A 22,353-nucleotide genomic window follows, 5' to 3' on the forward strand; every position below is an offset into this window, starting at 1 on the left:
ATTCACTTTTAAAATAAACTTTTTAATATACGGCAAGCTGTTGATAGTGGGTTTGGGTGAAGCCTTAAAAGACAAGTTTTTCTAGATTAAAAAAAAAAGACTTTTTGTCACAAAAAAAGATCATATCTACTTTTCTAGCATCATGTTACTTCCTGAGGACAGTTTTGTTGACTGGTGGTTCAGTTTTTGTTTTCAGTTACTTGCCACCCTTGACCAAAACTCTTTCTCATTACTCAAAGTTACTAATAAACTCTCATACAGTAAATCACAGGAATTTATGCTTTATCCTGCTTTAAACTTCATTTTTCTGGAACACCTCTTGCTGCAATGCTTGAAAGAAGTGAAGATGTGAGCACTCTGGGCCTAGAACCCATAGTGTTTGAAATGTCATGTTCTGAGTGTGTCTTTTAGAACTTCTTGAACAGGTGGAATATGCTTTAGCCTAAGAGCATTTGGGTGAGTTTTCTGGGATGTTGAGGTAGCCTTCTGAGCACTGGGGCTGTGGTTGAATTTAAGAGAAATATGAAAGCGAGCAGGAAGGAGGCAGGCTACTGTTTACAGCTTTAAAAATGAATAGAAGAATTTTGCGTGAAATGCACACAGTAAAAAAAAAAAAATGCACACCAGGCTTCCCCAGTGAACTTCTGATGACCGTCTGCAACAAAGGCCTGTAGCAAGAAAGGTCATATTCCTTGTCATTTTCTCACTGAGTTTTCAGACAAGCACAATTCACATAAGAGGAAGATACTGGTTTTATTTTTAATGGTTTTAGGTACCAACTCCAAAGACTAATGATCTTGCCAGGTTTTACAAGAATGCAGTGGTTAAATGCTGTGTTTTAGGCTTAGTTATCCTTTGGTTATTTACCAGTCCCAGCTGCTGGGTCCTTCATCCTTCTGGAGCTTGACTTATATAATCTATGGTCACTGCAAAATGGGACATCTGACAGAGTGCTCATATATAAATCTTGTATACCTCACGTGTTGAAACTACAGAAAAGTGCTAGCAGGTCAGCCAAATGCAAAAGGAAAGAGGGAACTTTTCTCTGCCTCTAACCTTCACACAGTTGTTTTATTTCCCCACCTTTTTTCCCATAAAGCATCTTCAGCTAGGGAGTGTTTCCCTTTTGGTTTTAACATACTTTTCATGTGGGAGAGAAGATGAGGGAAATACCATGTCATGGACTCATCCTCAGGTTTTTATCCCTACAGTCCTGGTCTAATCCATCTTGATGTGTCCAGCTGTTCCTATTGTTCTCTTGACACAAGAGGGAGCCAAAAAGTTTGGTACAAAGCATTTGACCTGTTCCAGTGCTGTGCACAGAGGACTCACTTCACAAGGAGGAACACTGTGACAGTGTCATATTTCTGGTTTTCTCTGTATTGCCAAGATGGGTTGCAGGCAGAGTAATGTGATCTATCAATTCAGTTTGCTATTCCCTATGGAATGGTGCCTCCAGTGTGTTGTAGTTAGGGCTGTCAGAAAGGCTGTGAAAAATTTACTGTGGTGTTGTGCATCATGGCTGAGTATAGGCTTATCTCTCAGTCATATCAATGTTTGTAACCATTAAAACAAACCATCATTCTGTTTTGTCAGAAAGTTATATGGTTTTACCACAATATATCATGGGTCTGACTATTATTTTTAGCTGAATCTTTTAGACTTGCTTATATACTGATATTTATCAGAAATCTTGACCAGCTGTGTGTATCAACTCAGTATATTTTTTTTCATATAATAGCATAAGGGTTTTTCAAGATACTTCCTTCTCCTTCAGATTTTCCTCATTCTAAATCTATGTATTTTATCTGGCAGTGTCTCTTGTAGGAGCTGACCTTATGATGCTGCCCATCAAACTAAAGCTCTCACTAATCCTTTCAATCTGAGTGCAAAAAAATGGGGGAGAAAAGAAACTGGAGAGTGGAGGAGGAGGAGTTAAATTCAGAAGCTTCTCTTTCCATTTTTTCTGTATCATTATTTTTACATTTGAATGTAAAAATATTATATTTTAGAATTTTTTACTTAAGGTCTGATTAATTTATTAATAGTATTCCAGAACAATTAAATATTTGGGACAGTGGAATTACCTCTCTGAGATAAATATATGTAGAAAAACAAGGGACATATTATATAACTTCTCATTGAAGCAGGAGCCTGGGAACTTCTGAGGTTTTTTCTTATTCACACCATGTTACCACAGGTTAGTCATTTCATCAGTCTTTCCCCAGTTTCCCCATTTATTAAATCATTACAATACATATATTTACTTGAAGAAATATTGTGAAAATCCAATTGGATACCTGTTCTCACAGGGATCAGGTACTCTTTACATATGAAGAGTTTAAGATTAGTGCAAAATATTAGTGCTAATATGTTCATGAAGTTTTGGGATCATATATTTTATAATAATTTGCTTCTTTTGGTGTGCAAGGTAGGTAGTTATATTGATTGAAAAGTTTTGTGGTGTAAGACATGATTAAAAGTATTTTTGTTGTTTTATACACCTGAATTGAAAATCTGTATATTTTCTCTCTAGCCTGTGTACACATTGAAGGATGCCCAGGAAAAGGAGGTGAATAAAATAGCCAGTAAGAGATTAGAGCAGCAAGTGTTGACCTTGAAAGCCCAGCTCAGGGACCAGGCTGCATTACAAAATCAGTTTCGTGACTTGCAGAATGAAGTGAAACTCCTTCAGGCTCAGCTGTGTGAAAAGGTATAAAGTTGTTCTCTGTGTGCCTAAATGTGAGCTTAGACTTCAGATTCTACATCTCTGTTTTCAAAGGGGAGAAGCAAAATAGTCTTCTTTCCTGGGAATGAAACTGAGGATAGTTAAATGGTTTCCATGTAAAAGTACGCCTGACTTCGGAGAAATAAGGAAAATATGTAAACTGCTTGTGTAATCCGTGTTGTGGAAAAATTACAGATGATCACAAAAGTTCAGTCTCTGCTCTAATTAATCCCCATAGTGTAATGCAAGCACAGTCATGCTGAAATTCTTTACAGAGCCACTTCCTTGACTAAAATTGTCAGGATTTTTTAACATTCCCAACTCTCTTGTTCCATTAGATCAGATTAGGAAACTCCAAGCTAATAATAGAATTTGATAGAGTTTTCCTAACATTTTTTGGCTCATCTGCTAGGGTTACACATTAAAAGTTTCAGTAAGACATTTTCAGGTGTGTGGTTTGGATTTTTGCCATAGTTACTCTGATGAGAACGGCCATGTATGCACAAATGTACTTCCACAAGCAGTTTTCACTCTTGTGCATTATATTTCATCTGGCAAACCAGAGTGGGTACATTAAGATTTGCAAAGCTGCTGCCTTACAGTGTGACAGCAAAGCTGCTGCTGTGACTACAGCTACTGAACTCTTGGGTGGAAAAAAATTTCTCCTAGGACTTCTTTCCCTTAAATTTTCTTTCCTATTGGGAACTATATTTTGGAACTATGATAGTTACAGTGTGAGCCAAATTGTAATTGCCCATCAGGCTCTGAAACAGCTAGTAAATGGCATGTTCTCAATAGTGCTCTTTGTTCTTCATAGCCTGATACAATGAGTAGAACATGCTTCTCCTTTGTCTGTACTCTGAAATACAAGAGATGATTGTCTTCTCCCTACTGGGAACAGGTTTCATTCTACTTTCTCCAAAGTAAACCCATCTTTCTACAATTCTGGTTTCTGTTGTGTTGTTTGTTTGTTGGTGGTAGTTTAGTTTTGTTTTGTTTTTCCTAGCCTCATTGTGTGCTGTGGTTTGCTCTAAACCAGTTCTGTAAAGAGGGTTAGTGCCTTCTCTCAGGCATGGGTTAGGGGATGTCTCTTAGAAGAACAATGCTGATAAAATAAAACCGTTTTGTAGTGTCTGGTGTCATATCAGATGATAGGTGAGTAAAGAGTGAGACATGCTGTCCATATGAATGGACAAATCCTAATTGTTCTATTGCATCAGCAAAATGTGTTGCTCCCTGCCTCATCAAGAATTGAGTGTCTCCAGTGCAGGGACCTACTGCCAGCTCTTTCTTTGTTCCTCCAATGTAAAGAAAAAATATAAAGAAAAAATATTTCCCCTGTCCTGCTTGTTTTGATTCCTCCCAAGCCCACAATTTATTATCTGAAGACCTTGTGGTCTTTTTCTGCATAACTGAGTTCTAATAAAGGAGGGTCATTAATGATGAATATAATATATTTACTGTAAACTTTACAGAAATATAAATTGTCAAGCAAAATAAATGCAAAGGAATCTGTACTTTACAAAGTAAAATCTCTACAAAGTCTATACAAAAATATGGTGTTGATTCATAATGGTGATGGATTTTATGTAGCAAGATACTGTATTTTTTTCTGCATAATCAGAAAGGAGGGTTACCATCAGTAGATCTTAATCATAAGGAACTGACTAAGTAATCTGGCGCACTCTACTTCACCTCCTAGTAGAGGACATGTATCAACTGTGTCAGAGTAAAAGGTTGTTGATTTTCACTTTTCAGAGTAGAATATACATGCAGAAAATCCCTCCCCTTTTCTCTAATTTTACAATACAATGTTGGTAAGGAAAGGGAAAATTTTTCCCCGAAGAATGTTTTGGAAGATTCAAGAGTAAATATGAACCTGAGTGCATAATGAAGGGTACCAAATCTTTACTGTGATGCTGCTTTGATTAAATATCCTCACTGATATAAGGCTCCATCTAAGAACATCCAAAAGCCTTTGCTAATTTTTAAGACCAATGCTAAGGTGAGTAGGGCAGTGTTTGTATGCCAGAGCCTATTTGTGTGCAACCAATGCCTTTCACTGATTTATCTTGTTTGTGACGCAGGGTCACACAAACATGCAAAGCGTACACCTCAGAGTCAGGTCTAAAACAAATATCAACAAACTGCTAGAGTATTTCAAAGTTATTCTTGAATAAATTGATGCAGGATATTTTTTAACCTTTCAGGAGAAAGAACTGCAGAAGAGAAAATCTGAAGTAAAGTTGACTCTAGCTCCTCTGAAGGTACTGTGTTTCCCTGATTCAGGACCTAAACAAGGGATATCCCTTTGCTTACAGGCATCTGTGCCTTCCTTCTGCAGTTGTCCCTGATTAGCTGGGTACTACTGGGCTTCTCCTTAGTCAAGGGCTCACTGACATTACTGCAAGGTTGCTTTCAGCCTGTCAAAAGGGGGACCTTGCACATGGAAAGGGAACATCTCTTTCCCATTTGTCTGTGCATATTTATTGCTCTTGAAGGTGTGGAGGCATTTAATAATGTAGAGACATAGGAATACAATCTATATATTTGGGTCAAAACATGTGGAATTACAGATCAGACACAAAATGTAATCTTGAAGTCTCAGCAGGGAGTGAAATGACAGAACCATGGAATGTTTATGTGTTCATGCCACACAGGCTAAGCTGGCTTGCCTCACCCAAAAGTGCCAGGAAAGGAACAGCTTCATTAGGAGAATGTATGATGAATTCCACAGGCAAGGATTTATTAACTCTGCCTTTGATGAAGAGATGAAGAACTTGGTAAATGACATGACCCTGGCAGAGTACATGGTTGCTTTTACACCAAGGTGTGATCAAGAGGTAAGTTCTCATACTTCCTTGTAGGATCCTCTTGTGTACACTATTGAATTAAGTGGTGTTTTTCAAAGCGTTTAGTGACATTTAGTGTGTAATTATAAAGTATATTTCATTGCTTAATATAAGTATTGCTTCAGACAAATCAGTGGAGTTGGCCATTTTACTCTTGCTGTAGGCAGGGTCTAAATTTCAGGAGTTAAAGCAAAGCGCATCAATGTTCTATGCAAGAAACACTCCCCTGATATTTTGACTAAGTATCTGATGGATAGTGCAGCACATATTACCCAATTTCATTTTAAATATGGATTTTGCATTTCTTTCCTGCATGATGCATTGTTTCATATTTCTGAAGTCAGGAAAAGAAGGTCAACAGTGAATATTTTAAGACTTAAGTCAGCTCAGAAGACATTTGTATTTGAAAGGGAGTTAGTCACTTGTGTTTCTCTGGCAAGGCTTAAGTGGGAAGCAGCCTGTTTCACACGTGGTTCTGTTCAATATTGTCATTAATATTTTGGATACTGGGATTAAACTTTCTAATTTTGGAGTAGCAACTACTTGAAGAAATTTTTAAGGACAGGAATCCCAATCTGGAAACCTGAAGAAGCAGGAATTCCCTTGAAGTACTTCAGAGTCCATCAACAAGTTCTTTTTCCTTTTGATTTTGCTTCTTTTTTTTCTTTTTTTTAAAAAAAAAAAAAAAGCCTGTAAATGTACTCAAACAATATTTGGTAATGTTTATGTCAAATACATTCAAGTAGAATCTTTTTGGTTAAAAGTGGGGTAGGGGGAGGAGATACTGCGTGTTACACATTTGTATAATATTGTGTGCTTGTCACAACAGGACACAGAATATTAGTCCATACTATATGTTTTACTTCAGCTAACACAATGCACTGCGAAATGAATACATAAAAATAATTTATCTTAACAACATTTGACGTTTTCACCAGCAGAAGATGCTCAAAATGGGCATATAGTATAGTAAATCCACAGGCTTATTTTTCTGATAATTTCACATTTTTAAACACTGAGTGGTATTCTGTATCATGTTGACAGTGCTTATTCTTACAGTGTTACTAGGTGTTGCAAACAGTCACTCAGTCATACTTACTTTTGTGGCAAAAAGCAATTTAACTGCGTGTTAAGGAAAGGGTGGATTGATTCCTGCTTACAGGGTGGGACAGGACTCTGTGTCTGCCTGTGCCTCCTTTGAGTACCTCCTGTGTGGGTCCACCACTGCCTCACCCAAGTTCCCACTGCACAGGAGTGTTTGATGTGACAGTGGCTAGGAACTCACCTGTCAGAAGGGAGATAGTACCCCACTGCCTTCAGACTTTTTCAGACACTGCTGTGATAGATGAGCATTAGTAAAGCTTGCAAACGCAATACCAAAATACTGCTCACACTCACACAGGTTCAATGAGGGAGAATTACATTAAATATATATTCTGATAGCCAGGGAACTTACCTGCAGCATAGAGCACCACATTAAATTCCCTGCTTTGATAGACGTTTAGCTGTTCATACTAAGTGGAGCACAAGCCCCTTCCCATGGTGTCTAACACTGTAGTAGCCAGAGGTCTCACTTAGGCTCAGGCACAAATAGGATTCAAGCCTGGGGGTTTTTAATAATGCAGAGAACAGATTGGCTCTTGCTGGGTGTCTTGACACTGATCTTAAGGCTCTTCTGGTATAAGTAGTTCCACATGTAATAGGGGGAAACTTTCCTACCAAGGAAGAGTTGTATGTTCGCATGAAAAACATATATTTCTGTGCATCAGGTTTCCAATGGAAGACACTTCAATGAAAAAATATCCAAGTTTCACTACTGCTAATTTGGTTACAAAAAAAAAAAAAAAGAAAGACACTGTTTCATATTCATGTGATACATTCCTTTGGTTTAAAAGATCTTGTATGAATTCTGTAGACATATGTTGAAGTGAGCTGACTTTTCATCTTGGAAATTTTATTTCTTGCTTTCAACTCTTACTCTCACTGGACTTCACATCTAAGATTCCAGAGCTATGCCCAACATCCACTTACATAAAATTCCTTTGAAAGCTCTTTACTTCCTTCGTGTCAGTTTTTTACTCCTACAGCATTCTTAACATTTGACTTGTGCCATACAAAACCTGGTGGATTGCCTTTTTTTTTTTTTCTTTTATTTTCCTTCTTAAATTAAAGATTTGCAATTGGCTTTATTCATTACTGGACCCAGTAACAAATGGAAGCCTGTCATACATTGGCAGCAAAACTCTGTGCCTTGACTTGATGAATTTCAGCTCAAAGTTTGCAGTGATGCATGAAGAGCTGATCCAGAGCCTTTTGAAGGGAAAGGGGACTCTGTACTCAATTCAGTGTCTGGCTTTGTAGTTCAGTAAAAAACTTTGAGATGTGATCTCAGAGAAAAAATTGGTTCATAGTTCTATTTAGAACTCTTATTTTTTTTTTTCCCTTTTTTTTTTTTTCACCTGTACATGGAATTACATGTACAGGGGATGGAGCTGCTTCAGCTGGGTGCTGGGATGTCCCAGCTTCAATGGGGGACTTGTGGGCACCACCAAGTTACTTGTGCTTACAGACTGAGGCAAACTTCAGTTCTTTGCTTATTCTGGACACAGTGGATGGTTGGTCATTTCCTTCTGTTTGCCAGAAGTATTTTCTCACTAATTTTCATCTCAATTAAAATACTAAACCACAAAGATGGTGTTATGCAAAACCCACTATCTTTGGAGCTTCTCTTCGGGTTTCAGTTTCAGCATTCAAGGCTCTGCTGTCAGACGTGGTAAATCTCCCTTGTCCCTATGGCTTTATTTTGCTGACTAACTCAAGACCTCCATCAGTTCAGTTCAGCAGAGCAGCATACATTTTGAGGCTTGTCATTCTTGGTTATTTTCACAGCCCAGCATTACATTCAAATGTTTCTGAGTGAGAAATAAAATTTTCTTGAGTCATGTAGTATCTCATACTTTTGTCCCAGCAGTGCACTCTTCAGTGAGGTCAGATACACGCTAAAGAAATAAATTCATTTTTCCTTCTCTTAATAAATCCCAGTAAAGAGGTTTTGAATTACTTTTCCTCATGATAAAACTGTACACCATGAAGTTTTCTATTTGTAATTTAGTTTAATTAAGCAATTTAGTTTAATTTAATTTTAGTGGGTTTTTATCATAATAAACATATATGATTGCACAGAAGGGGTTTTACTTCAATTGTTTTTCATCCACCACCTATGTCACTGGTGAAAGCAAAAATTCTGTGCAGGATCGTGAGCAAATGCTGCCTCTCAGCTTTGAAAAAAATCATATTTTGGGCAAGTGTTGGAATGACAATGTATGTCTAATATGGACTTGAAATTAGAAGTTAATTTCTAAGGCTTTGTGATATATTCTCTTTTTAAAAGACTTGAGAAACCATTTCAGCCCCTCGGAATGGAGCGATAATAAATTTTGGCAATAGAAATATTTTAAAACCTTGTCTTGTTTTGTGTCTGGAAAACAAAAAGCATGTAGCTGAAGAGGACACATTCCTGGGACAAGGGCTGCCTCCAGTGGGTACACATGGCACTTGGCATAGTTCCATAGCTGGGGTTCAGGTGCCCAATGTCAGATACAGATTGTGTGTCCACATTTGGCCTTTTGTCATGTCCCATTTAAATCACCTCCTTTTGAATGCAGATTTTTTTTAATTGGAAGGACCTTGGTCTCATCTTTCTTTTTTTGCTTTTTTAGAATTAATTCACATTAACAGTTACCTTTTTTCTGCCTTTCCCAGTGAAAAGAACACAGGACAGCATTTATCAACTGATCTTGGACGTTCGTGTTCACAAAACATCTAACAAAAAAGGACTGGGACTTGGCTTTGCAACAGCTGCTTTACTTGGGATGGTAAAAGTAGGAAGCAAGAGAAGATGTTCCAGATGAGTAATAGAACATGTGAAAGAGGAGGCTTGATTGTTTTTCCTGAGTTTAGATGTCTACTTGCAGTTTAAGAACCAGGCTTTACCCAGTCTGGCTGGCTTGAACATGAGGCAATGTCCATGCTGCTTTTCATGGATCAGAGAACCACACAGAGGAGCAAGTGAGCTTGGCTCTCCTTTCATGTGCACTCAGCCCAGCGGGTACAGTTGTGCAATACTTTGGGCCTTTTCTCCTCTTTTGGGCTAGGTGTGGAGAAAAAGGAGTATGTTTAATTCTTTCCCTCAAATGATTGAGCCAACAGCCTCTGTCTGGATGTCTGTAATGGAAAGTGCTGCTCATCCAATTTCTCTTGTGCTGAAACACTTTGACCTGATGATATATATTCTTTCCATAGTGGATCTGAAACCATTGTGGCTCTTTGCCCTCATTTCTTTGGGCTGAAAGGGAATTTGTGCAAGGAATGTAGGGATAAATGATAGTGCTTAATGCTTTTCCTGCAGTCATCTTAAACCTTATGGATGGAAAGCTCCAGGCAAGGAATGTGTCCAGTGCAGTGAATTGTCCTACAGAGTAGGGATTAAATGCGCAGAACAGCATAGCTTAATTCTTCTTTCTGTCAAGGGATTTCTTCTGAGATATGTTTTGGTAGAACAATGTTTTTTGTTTGTTTGTTTGTGAGTTGCTATTTCTACTCATTATTTTGCAAGAAATCACTTTGCGCTTTCCAGTGAATTGTATTTGAAGATAATAGGCCTGAAATAAAATTCTCTGATGCTTTTCCTTAAAATGGTTTGTGTGTGGCTGTTAAGGTCAGAGACTTTTCTGGCACTGAGGGTGAGATACATGTCCTGTATGATGTCTGTACTTCTGACAGTCATCTGTGGTAGTTTATTTATTTTCATAGTTAAAGCAGAGAAAGACATCCTTCCAAGGAGTTATCCTGCCCATTTTCTGTACCTGCTTTAGGTAAGTGGAGGTGACTGAGCACTCACAGCCTGCCCTAGGAGGGAGTGGAGTCTCCCTCGCTGAAGACATTCAAGAACCATCTGGACACGATCCTATGCCATGTGCTCTGGGATGACTCTGCTTGAGCAGGGAGGGTGGGTGGACCAGATGACCCACTGTGGTCCCTTCCAACCTGACCCATCCTGTGACCCTGTGATAAGGTGGGAAGAGCTGTAGAATTTGGACTCCAGTGCTTGTCAAGGGGGCCAGGGGGAGATATGTTTTGGTTTGATGAGTCCCACCCTGAGAAGGGAGAAAGAATTTAATTTCAGTCTTTTTGGGACAAGGCTGATCAAGAGCAGGAAGTCTTTCAAGACTAAGGTTTTTTTGCAGGAAGAGACTTTTTTTTTTTTTTTACCTGACATTACAGTGATTCAATCAAGGACATTGATGCCTGAATCATTGGAATTCCAAGTGATTGAAGGAGTGGAATTAGTTATTTAGGAATTTTTTTAAATAAGGGTGAAGTCCATTGCTGAGACATATGTTATTTTTGACTTTTAGAGAAATTATTAATAATACTGAGAGGCATGAAATACATATTTTAAAACATTAATGGCAGCCTGGCCTTACCAGTGAAATAACTGATTAAGCTTTTCAATAATTGTATAAGTGATTGTTTAGTTAGAGGGGATTTCAAGAATTTGTGGTGGCTGAGGAGAGGGTTCTTACTGAAGATTGCCTTTTGAAATTAAAATTTGGTTTAGTTGACAAGATTTAGATCTATTTCTTGAGTGCATAATACAGATATTTTAGCAGTGGTTTTTGCTGTAATTCATGGGCAACAGCATGTGTTTCTCCAGAGCAGCACATGCTGGTACAGGAGAAGCCATGATAAAAGCCAAAAAAAAATAAAAGCTTTAAAAAAAGAAAAGCTTTAAAAAATAACCTTCCTTTATTTTCTGATAAGTGATAAAATTTAGATTAACATAAAATCTACAATTAAAAATATGCAGATAAAACATTTTCATCTTCTCTTTGACACCACTGGCTTATGATTTTGTAGTGTTGGGGGAAGCTGATGTTCTTTGGTTTCAATAGCAATCCTTTCTAGAACTTGGCATTATGTAAGTTTACACTCTTCTCAGTTTGGTCAAATATCACAATATTTTCATTTATTCCTGGGTGGGGTAATTTGTGGAAAATTGAAAGGAAAGCAAACAAAAAAAAAAAGGAAAATAGAATATAGTAAAAACAGTAATAATAAAGAAGAACCTACCTGAAAAAGAACAAGTTAATGTCTGGGCATTGAGAAAAACACAGAATTTTTGCTTAGCTGCATCCTTAGTGCTATAGGAATGCAATATTTAGTGCTAGTCTTTTGACACAACAGAGATGAGTCTTTTGAGAGAATCATATCAACTTTCAAATATAGTGCAGACTATACTGTGAAATCTTTGTCAGGGTAGTAGCATCTTCACTCACTGTGGTTTGCATTAACCCTGCTTTGTTCTGAGTGTCACTACTTTGGCTGCAGAAGAATTTGCTAATTTCAAGAGGCAAAAGGGTTTGTTGGTTAAAGAGTTGAAGGAAAGGAATGACCCTGCAAGGAGGTTATTTTTCTAGAAATGACTTGTGCCAGTGTCACAGCTTTGATTTGGTGGTGTTATTTTTTCTGGCAGTTTTACCAGCTCCCCTGCCTATGAGCAGGACAGTGATTTGCCTTTGCATGGGTCATTGAGCTCCAGAACTTGTTCTGCTCCTGCTCACTCTCATCTATCACCACAAATGCCTCTAACTGTGCTTCCTGTAGTGAGGAAATTCTCATCAAATAATTTTAGATCTGATATCTTCATGCCTCAAAACATTTCAGGGCTGACCTTTCATCACTTCAAGCCAGCTGGCATTTTTTGTGAGTGACGGGGAGAGATACTGCACTTGTAACCTTGGTTGGAAACCAAGGACTCTGGAGCTGCCTTGGGCTCCTGTGTTTAGAGGGGAATATCCAAATGTATAGCTTTCACTTTCCAACTGATCTGTGCCTGCAATGCTAGGATATGTTTGGGTATTCATGCCACCTTGCCTAAATGAATGCAATACCCAGATAGTATCACAGACCCCCTCTGTAATCAGCATAGAGAAGGCAAATCTTTTAGCCAAGAGCAGCAATCTAAATTCTGTGCCCCAAACTGACCAATATGAGTGCTTCTTCCATCCCTGGACGTGTCTGCCTTGTTCCCTGGCCTGTACAGCCTGAAATAAAGGATCCAGGAGGTAGCTGCTCCTGGGCAGTGTCTCAGCTGGCCACACATGCTTGTGTTGGGAGCTTTAAGGAGACCAAAGGACACAATTCAACAGAACTGGTTCTCTCTGCTCATGGTGGGGAGCCAGGAACAAGAGGTGAAATGGCAACAACAAAAACACCGTGTTCTCCTTCATGTCATACCAGAACTATAGTTAGATGCAGGAGCTTGTCAATAAATGCTCATCTTTCTGTTGGATCATTTCAGAGCAATCTTACACTGCTACTGCATTTTGGAGTCCTTTGATTTTTCTTTTTTTAATGGACACAAGTGATGTAGCTAAAACTCAATAAAGATGCATAGAACAAAAACAATATATTAAGTAAAATGTGTTTTCTTTTAAGTAATTCTTCCTGACCTGGCATATATATGTATCTTCTTTTCTGGAGCTTTTGCAAGAGGACTAATGGCAATGAGGTGTTATGCATAATGAGGTGTATTAATTTTAGAAAGAAAGAAATAACTCCTCAAAAACCAAAAGGCTGAAATGGCAGGGCTTGCAATCACAAGAAAAAATGCAACAGTTATATGGTAGCTATAATAAATTTGGTTTTGAATGATTAAATGCTACTGCCCTATAGTAGTAATTTGTATTCAGGGAGATCTACTCCTGCTTGCAGCTGTTACGAAAATGTGCATAATTAGACTACCATTTCTGTCTTAAATTTGTCTGCAGCTCAGTAAAGATATTCTAAAAGGATAGCTTGCTATTGTGTTAAAGTTGATTTGGAGGTGAAATAAGATCAACTGAATTAATATTATTTTTGTTTTGAATAAGATCTGCATAAGAGTTCATGCAGTTGAACTAACACACTTTTGGAGTCTGTTCAGCTTAACTTTCTTGAGCTTTCAGAGGTATACAGACCTGAACTAGTTGTGCAGTGTGAGAAAATATGTGTGTAAAAGAATCCTGTTAGAAATTTTGAGATTCTTCAAGAGAACTGAGATAATTTTTAAAATTAGGAATTTTTTCCTAGTTTTAATCTAGAATTTAATAGCTCAAGGTAAATTTTCAGCTGCAGTTAAAGCTTAGAGATCTTTCTTGGTATTTTTTTGAGAATGACTTGTTGAATGCAGGATTCTTTATTTAGAGGGGTGCTGGAGTGCTCCACATCTGAAATAATTGGTATGTTATCTTTTCCTGTATTTTACAAAATGTAGTTTATTTACAGTTAATTTCTGTGAATGTTTCTTTTAGTGAACTCATCCAAATGGCTTCCACTAATCCAAAATGAGCAGCATTGGAAAACTTAATCTATCTTGAATTTTTTAAAATGCTATTTTCTCTTGCAGATGCTGCCTTCCTCCAAAGACGTTTCACAGGCTAATGGACAGCCAGAGGATCATGTGGCACGTGCCAAAGGGAACAGGATGACTGGGTCAATATCTGCAAACCCTCAGCCAGGGATGGATGGCCCCCACAGTTCTCCCATCACCCCACACGTGTGTGCTGGTTCTTCTGTCGGAGTAACAAGCCCAGAGGTCATTGCATTGAGAACTAAGAGAAAACCATCTCAAAAGTTGCCAGGTCAGTAAAGGTTTCCTCACTGTTTTTAGTTTAGTGAAATCTCTTATTCTTGGCAGAAGATACAGTTGTTTGAATGATTCCTTCCAGAGTTGCACAGTTGATTGTTGGTTTAGACAAGCTGACAATAATAAATGTTTAATGTTTTTCATTATGTGTTTTCTTTACTATTGTTTAAGAGGGGCTTGGGGATTGTAAAAATAATTAAAAGATTTTGTTTTCATCATGGTACACTCTATGGTAAGATAATCTTTGCAAATTGTTGGATTTTTTTTTAAAAAAAGTTATGTTGATCTTGTCCTACCTTTTTTCCCCTCCAATTCTTTTTTTTGTTTTTTTTTTTTTTTTTTAGTGATCCAATTATTCCTATGCCCTGAAGCTCTTTATAGTAATTTCCATTAACTGCAGGAATCCTGTTAAGAGCAGAACTGATCAATTGCAATTGCATTTGTGACAGTCTGCTGCTAAACTAAACACGCAAGAGATTTTAGCCTCTCTGAGACAACAGAACCTCTTCATACTTGTATGGAAACAAAATTCAAATATGCAATTACTGGAGCCAGGTGCAGTTAAAAAATAATACTCTAATGAATTTCCTTTATAATCTTGGATTAAAATAAATACAATGAAACAATTAAAAGCATAGTTTTGCTTTTGGCATTAATGAAAAGAACATGCAAGATGCTGAGATTTCCTTTTAGTTAAGTAATTTATTATGCAATGAAATGGTGACTCAGAATTCTGATAACATGTTACTTAGTCCATGAGATATATGTGACAATTCAAGTTTCCTGGTCCTTTTCTCTCTCAACACTCACACATAAAAAAGACCAGTGAAGATATGGCCATAAAAGAAAACTGTTATGGAGAGCAGAATGCAAGTAGCTCTTGGATTGATCTTCGTGAACTCAGAGGTTTTTTTTTTTTATATATCATATGAGCTTTAATGAAATCCCAATGAAAGCAGGACATGGGCCTCTTGTACAATTATACAGGAGGCTACAGCTTAAATCAGCCGCAATGCATAGAGCATCCTGTTTCCACAAGAGCATACAGCAGCACACTGGGACATCCAAGGTTATGGTTTCTGTTCTTCTTTCCTCCTCAGATACCTTCAGTTGTCCCCTCCAGCCCAAACCCGTGGGCTGGTCCCAGCTTGCCCATGATCTATGAGGAAACCCCTTGGCCTCTGCTGTCAGGGATGAAGGATGCTGCCGTGTCCCTGGAGCATGGTGTGTTCTGGGCCACGAAGGGGAGGGATCGGTTGTCGAAACATGATGATATATTTTGGGGTCAAATAGGAAATCAGCGTGCAGGTGCTATTCCCCAGAGAATGAAACACAAAAATGCCATTATGAATAAGGCATGGCTCTCTAGAGAAAAAACAGATGGCTCAACCTCAGCCACCACAGCAGAAAGTTATTTGCCAGACGTGTTGTCAGCAAGAAATAAAGGTCGATACCCTGTGGGGAAAAGTCAGCTGCATGGAAAAGAATAAAACCTGCAGAAATAAAATAAGGTAAACATCTTGGCAATGTGATTTTTCCCATTGATACAAAAGTATTAATAATTTTTTTTAAGTCACATATTTCACTAGTTAGCATGGCCTAGCAAGTAGTTTGAGATGGCTGGAAAATTTACATGGAAAAGAGCTGTGATATTTTTTATGGTCAAAATTTCATAGAACATTTGAAATCATTGAAACACATGGGTATTTCATTAGCCAGGCTGCCTCCCTATTTTCTTTTCACCTTTTGTTGGCGATTTGATTTTCTTTTAACTGAAACTGTGGAACAATCTATTAAATCACTTTTTCTTTTATGTGTAACTTATTTCTTCAGAGTGCAGTGGCAAGTTCTGAAAGAACTCCTTGATCTCTGAAAGATCTCCCTTGAGTAACTGTTTCCTTTGGGATTTCAGGAAATGTAATGTCATGGACTTCCTAGAAATTAATTTTACAAAAATTAGAGGGTAATTTTGCTGTGTTTCTTTATTATTGGGATTTTTTTTTTTTTTTAAATTACCCTTTTTTTTTTTTAATAGGCCCAACTACTGCAATGTATTGCTAGGGGCTAGTATCTGTAAAACAGCATCCTTCAGTTGTTGCTTTTAAGTAACAAATTGCAGCTTACCTTGAGTAGCTTCACTGGACATGTCCACAGCCACTTTTTTTTAGGGCACTTCATGGGCATCATGGGTACAGAAACATCTGAGTTCACAGGATGGATGATGCACACTGCACCTGGTGCTGCCAAGCCCCTGCTGTGGGGAGGAGTGTGTGGGGTGCCAGGACACCTGTGCTGACACTGCCAGGACAGCGCTTCCTCAGAGTCTGCTCACAAATAGCTGTGTGTGGGCTGCAGGAGCCTTGGGTGGATCCTGACTATGAAAAGGAGGAGGAAATAGTGTGTCTGTGCAAGTACATGAGTGCACTAATGCTGGTTGGCTCTGGGAAGTTTAACCAAGCATGATTGTAAATTCTGCAAAATACTGATTTATGTTGTGATCTGACCAGAGTTAATACATTTGAAAAACATCCATTATTCATACATCTTTATCATTATTCTGTATTCTTCATCACTTTTATTAGACAAGGGCATTCACAAACAGTAATGCATGTCACAATTACTGTGCTTTTCCTCTGCCTCCATTGATTACTCCCTTTGTTCATAGTATGTTACTATTTGTTTTTTGGAAGCCAGAAATGAAATGCCTGGTTTTGATGAAATATTAATACATACACTCACACTTTATTGTGGAAACCTGCCTTCAGTTGTTCAGTAAGGTAACAGTGCAGTTGCTTGCAGCAGTAACTGAGTTGCTCTTCATCCAGCATATCTTTAGAAAGCACACACCAGCTGCCAAGGGCAATAGTCCCTGGAAGTGATATTGTTGAGTGCTGCCTAAGCAGGAGGCACCAGTGAGACTCCAAAATGTGGGCTTTTGCTTTTATGTGTCTTTCTCTTCTTCCTGATTCCTGGCCAGAACTTCTGAAGACAGATATACCTGCTATACTGCCATCAACTGCCTTGTCAAGTATTAAGATATTTTGATGTGCAAATATTGAATTTTAGGTTGTAAATGCTGAACATGGTAACTGTTATGTTGATAAAACGATGCTTTAAGAATTAGCCATTGTGATAACTTTCTGGAGCTTTATCTTGCTGACAGTAAAATACAGGACCTGCCAGCTCAGTCTAAGGTCAGATCATAATGCATGAAATGTGCTAATAATAATGGTATTAATAATAATACTCTGTGATAATATGATAATAAGTCTTTGTTATCCTAGTGAAGCAATCTACTTTGTGTTTGGGGCTATAGTGACTATCCATGAAATTAAGCCTTTGTCAGTCCAGTCCCTTTCTATCACAGATAAGTATGGTTTATTTTAAGTGTTCAGACTTCATTTTAAGCTAATTAGGTTATTTGGCCCCATTCTTCCTCCTGCTGGAACTAATAATTTCCTAAAAAGGGGCTGCAAACACACAGATGTAGATGGAAGAACAGATAATTGCAAGGATATTACCTGCACTGAAGCACTATAATTCAAAATGGACTCAAGCAATTCATCCAGCAAATGGATTCTGTGCTGGCACTTTGTTGCTTTGCTTCACAAGTGACAGATTTCAGTTAAAATCCTGTAGCCTCTTGAGGTTTTTAATTTTTTAAGACATTCATTCTTCCTACTACAAAGCATTGTTTAAAGATGTGCAGATACCAAAGTTATCATTTGGCCAGCTGTTCCAGCTGCTTTTCATTTATCCTAATTAAAAATGTGAGAGTTTGGGCACTACAGTGAAGGAATTGCAATAAATTAGGAGCAATCAGTTTGGAGAGCTGCATGCAGCAGCACTGGGAAAGGTGAGTCAGCTAAAGGTTTTCTCTTTTAAACCTCTGTCTTACTCCATTTTTCCCATTACTGAATGGACAAATGAGAAATGATAGTAAGATCATACCAAATAATTATTTGTAGTTGTAGTAAACAGTAGTTGTAATAAACAGTAAACAGTAGTTGATGTACAGGATGATGAGAGGGTACATTGCACCATCAAACAGAGCCCCTCAAATTCTTTAAATATGGTCATTTATAGGAACCTGACCCAAAATGTACAGTGTCAGTCCAGATGGTTCCTATATTGGTGTCCTGCTGAGGTCCTGTGGGAATCTCAGCTTGCTCAGTGTGTTATACAGGATAATTAATTTTAGCCCTTAATCTGTAAACTATTTTCTGGGGTTTTTTTTATATTGAGTGGGATCAGTAGCAATATGCTTGCAGAGCACATCTGAATTGGCTGGTGTTGAGTCACCTGTGGTCTGCTGTTTGCCATTCATGGACCTGCATGAGTCAGCTGGCATTATCTGTACTTGACTGGATGATGAGGACACTTGGAAGGAAGCTGGATGACAGGATGCTGCCTACTGACTGATGCTCACTGAGCCTGCTCCCCATCCAGACTCTTCCACTCCCAAAGATACATTTTAAACAGCATAGGAAGCTATTTTCTAGGATATATATATATATGAAACATTTGTATATGAAACATTTGTAGAAAATGCAGAAGAGTTGCTGGTGAAGCCTGCCACTCCCCATGTATTGCTTGCCTTGTGCTATGAAAAGCTTTCATGCCCATCAGAAATTTTGGGAATCCGGTCTTACGTTCAGTCTATGATCACTCATTTTCATCCTCAGGACTGGTACTTTCAGGAGTCAGAACAAAACCAAGTCACCCATGATTAAATTCGTTCTAGTCCCTAAGAATGCCTGTATATTTTTTTTTGGAGTAGCAATTCTGATTTGTAAAAGCACTATCTAGTACCTTTGTAGTAACAGCCTTTTTATTGAGTCCGTAAACTGATGGATATTAAAGCCCCTAATTAAAACCAGATAATGCATGAAAGATTTCTACAGTGCAAACCTTTCTCTTAAGGCCTGATTAAACCAAATAAACCTCACACATCTGTTTGCACAAATGTATTCTCATCAGGTCAGGCAGCTGGTAGCACTGACTTAGGTCCATCCTTCTCACAATACCTTTTTCTTGGGAGTAAGGAGAACAACAAAAGCTGGGACAGAAAATTGGATTTTTCAGAAAGAATGGCCTATTACATTTAGCTGGGAATATAGTCTGTCTGCAATCTATCTGGCCCTGATCATCCTATCAGTCAGGAAAATGGTGAACCATAGAATAATGTGTTCATTTACATATAAATGTGTATAAAATATTTATGTGCATATATATATATATACATATATACGTATAATTGCACGCAGTTTGGCATAAATAAATATGGTTTAAAATAATAAGGAGAAGTGATTTTCTACAGATTATTCTCATTTTTTGCTTTGTTTTCTCCTCTCTTGGGATTTGCAAATACAAGTAAGAACAAGAGAAGAGTCTGATTTCTTTAATTCTTATTTTGAAGACTGAATTTAAACCTTAAATTGAGAGGGAACTAAGACTATGCAGTGGAAGTTCTAGTTGTACCTTGACTACACTGCACATTAAAAATCCAGGTATGTATGAATCTGTCTTCTCCTTTCCAAATAAACTAGATTCCATGGGAAGGACACTCACTTGTGTGCCCCACATGCCAGCCCAAATGTAGATGACAGTGGGACCAGGCTAGGGGAGGACACATTGTCCTATAGCAGTTTAGCACTTGTCTCTTTTGCTGCTGAAAGAGTGGGGAAAAAAAGATCAGTGGTTGCATAAAATATTGTTAGCACAATTTTGCTTTTATCTGCATAAACCATTGAGCCTTTTCTGAGTTGGAGTTAGACATCACTAGGGAAAGTGTCAAGCTCCTATGGTGGGAGCCAGACTGACTTGCAACCTTGTTAAAGGGCTCTTGAACTGTGGCCACTGTCATATTTCATGTAATGTAAACTATCTGCCTTTGGAAATCTTAATATAGTGTGGAAAGTTCTTGAGAGAAAAAGCTGTGACTTGTGAAGTAAGCAGGTCTTTAAAAAAAGAGAAAAAGGAAAAAGAGCTAGAGGATCCTGTTACAGATGGTGGGTCAGGTTCAGCAGGGTGCAAGAGCAGCTCAGTTTCAGCCTGGTGGTCCAGAGCAGCTGTAAGCCTGACTTCCCAGGCACTGAGACTGTGTGTTCAAACCATTAGTGAACCAGGCCAAATATCTAAGGATGGAGAGAGAGATCTTTTTCTCATGGGTTACTGGGAATATTTAATCAGTGATTACTCAGAAATTAAGATGCTAGCTGTTCTGCCTAGTCACTGTGTTTATGATTATGGTGTGAGAACATGGAGCAAAGGAGAATTTCAGTGAAGAATTGCTGGGAGTTTTTTTTTTTTGTTGGACTTGTATTAATTGTATTTGGACAATTTGGAGTTTGAAGTGCTGTGGCTTGTCAGCGTATGGCTGGCTGGCAAAGCCTCCTTTAAGGGGGAAGCACCTGGAGCACATTGCTTGATTTTTATAATGTGGCTCCAGGCTGAAAATTGTGAGTGATTCTTTCTTACCGTCACTGAAACCTGCAGCTAAAAAGGGAGGATGTGGCTGTCCCTTGCCCCCACCATCTGCTGAGTGCTGCCTCCCTGCTTTCCATCTGTGGGCTGGGGACTCTGTCTCTCAGCAGCCGCATCTCTATTTCCAGCTGGCTGCAGACAGTCCCTTCTGGTAAATGGGCTTTAAAATCTCGTGGTGAGGTTGCCTAGCTGAAAGGTATTGATAAACTGTTTGCATAGAGAGCTTTGCCTGGGGACACAAGGCAGTTCTTGTCTCTCAGAGGAACTGATTTGTAGAAGAAAATGTACTCCATAATGTAGGTGCTCTGTGGATAGCAAAGGGCTGGGCTCTGCTCTTCCCTGTCACCCTAAAATCTTACGTGCCTTTTCTGTGCTGGTTATAATCACCAATATGATGTGGCTGCTGAATTAACAGTTAATTAGAGACCTTTTGTGGGTGGTAGATCTTTTGCAAATGGCTGTTTAGGAATGAGCAGACAGACTCATTTGAAGTACCTGAGCTTGGCAGAAATAAATAATAAATCTACTTTATATGGGTCCTAGATGATCTGATGTCTCGTCATTTTCCAAGGCAGAAGTATACTGTCTGTATCCTGTGAACCTGCTCAAGAGCAGATGACCGCAGAAGGAGCTGTGCAGTAATTCTGGAGAATTACTGGTGGGTAGCAGGTGGCTGGCCCTGAATGAGTGTTGGAGAGCATGTTGGAGGCAATGACCTCTTCAGGGTTTTGAAACTTGAGAAACAAAGCTACAGCTGGTGTGGACAAGAATCACAGTCTGTTACATGGACTGAATTGGGTTCATGCAGAAAGTACCTTGTGTGATGGTGCTCAGGAGAGCCAGAAAAAAACTACTGCTTGCTAACAAATGATGTGGATGTCATTGTGGCACTCTGCTATAGACTGCCTAGCTAGGCCAATGGCACTGATAAATTATTCTTTGAGGAACTAAGAGGTTCCTCTAAATCGTAAGAAAAGCAGCTAAGAAAGATGCCCTCCTTGATTTCCTGCTTTTTAACAGAGAAGGAGTTGAGCAAAGTGGAGATTGGTGTCTGTCTTGGCCACAGCAGCCATTAAGTGATTGAGTTTAAAATAACTTGTTTTAAACAGGACGAAAAGTGCCCACAGAACTTCAGCCCTGGACATGAGGACAACAAAATTCAGACTGCTCGGGGAACTAGTGAGTAAGGTCCCTTGAGAAAAATCTTTTGCAGATATTGGGTCCATCTCTGCTGGTCAGTTTTTAAGCACCATCTCCTTAAGGGCTCAGGAGTGGGCAGTTCCTAAATGTCTCAAGCCAAGCAGATGAGGCAGAAGGCTGGCTTGGCTGAGCAGGGATTTTCCTTTGGAGATAAGGTGAAAAAGGAAGGTGTATGAGCAGTGGAAGTGAGATCCTGTGTGCCACTTTGGTTACCACTATATAGGAAAGATATAAAGCTATTAGAGTGTCCAAAGGAGGGCTAAAAGATGGCAAAGAGCCTTGAGGAGAACCTCAAGGAGCAGCTGAGGTCACTTGGTCTGTTCAGCCTGGAGGAGACTGAGGAGAGACCTCACTGCAGTTACAGCTTCCTGTGAGGGGAAGAGGAGGGGCAGACACTG

The 22,353-nt window shown here is 38.7% G+C and overlaps 1 protein-coding gene across 1 annotated transcript in view; it reads left to right on the plus strand.

Annotated features, from left to right (window-relative positions):
* The window catches only part of C6H4orf50 (chromosome 6 C4orf50 homolog), a 35,386-nt gene extending 19,627 nt beyond the window's left edge, over positions 1 to 15,759 (plus strand). The window contains 6 exon segments of the mRNA XM_088056557.1: positions 2,537 to 2,713; positions 4,939 to 4,995; positions 5,389 to 5,571; positions 14,030 to 14,217; positions 14,219 to 14,264; positions 15,370 to 15,759. Of these exon segments, the coding sequence (XP_087912683.1) occupies positions 2,537 to 2,713; positions 4,939 to 4,995; positions 5,389 to 5,571; positions 14,030 to 14,217; positions 14,219 to 14,264; positions 15,370 to 15,759 (1,041 nt within the window).
* Positions 15,760 to 22,353: the final 6,594 nt, after the last annotated feature.

Source organism: Pseudopodoces humilis, chromosome 6 (assembly GCF_049639895.1).
Source record: "Pseudopodoces humilis isolate 2021_Gansu_Grassland_sample_001 chromosome 6, ASM4963989v1, whole genome shotgun sequence".
Classification (NCBI taxonomy): domain Eukaryota; kingdom Metazoa; phylum Chordata; class Aves; order Passeriformes; family Paridae; genus Pseudopodoces; species Pseudopodoces humilis.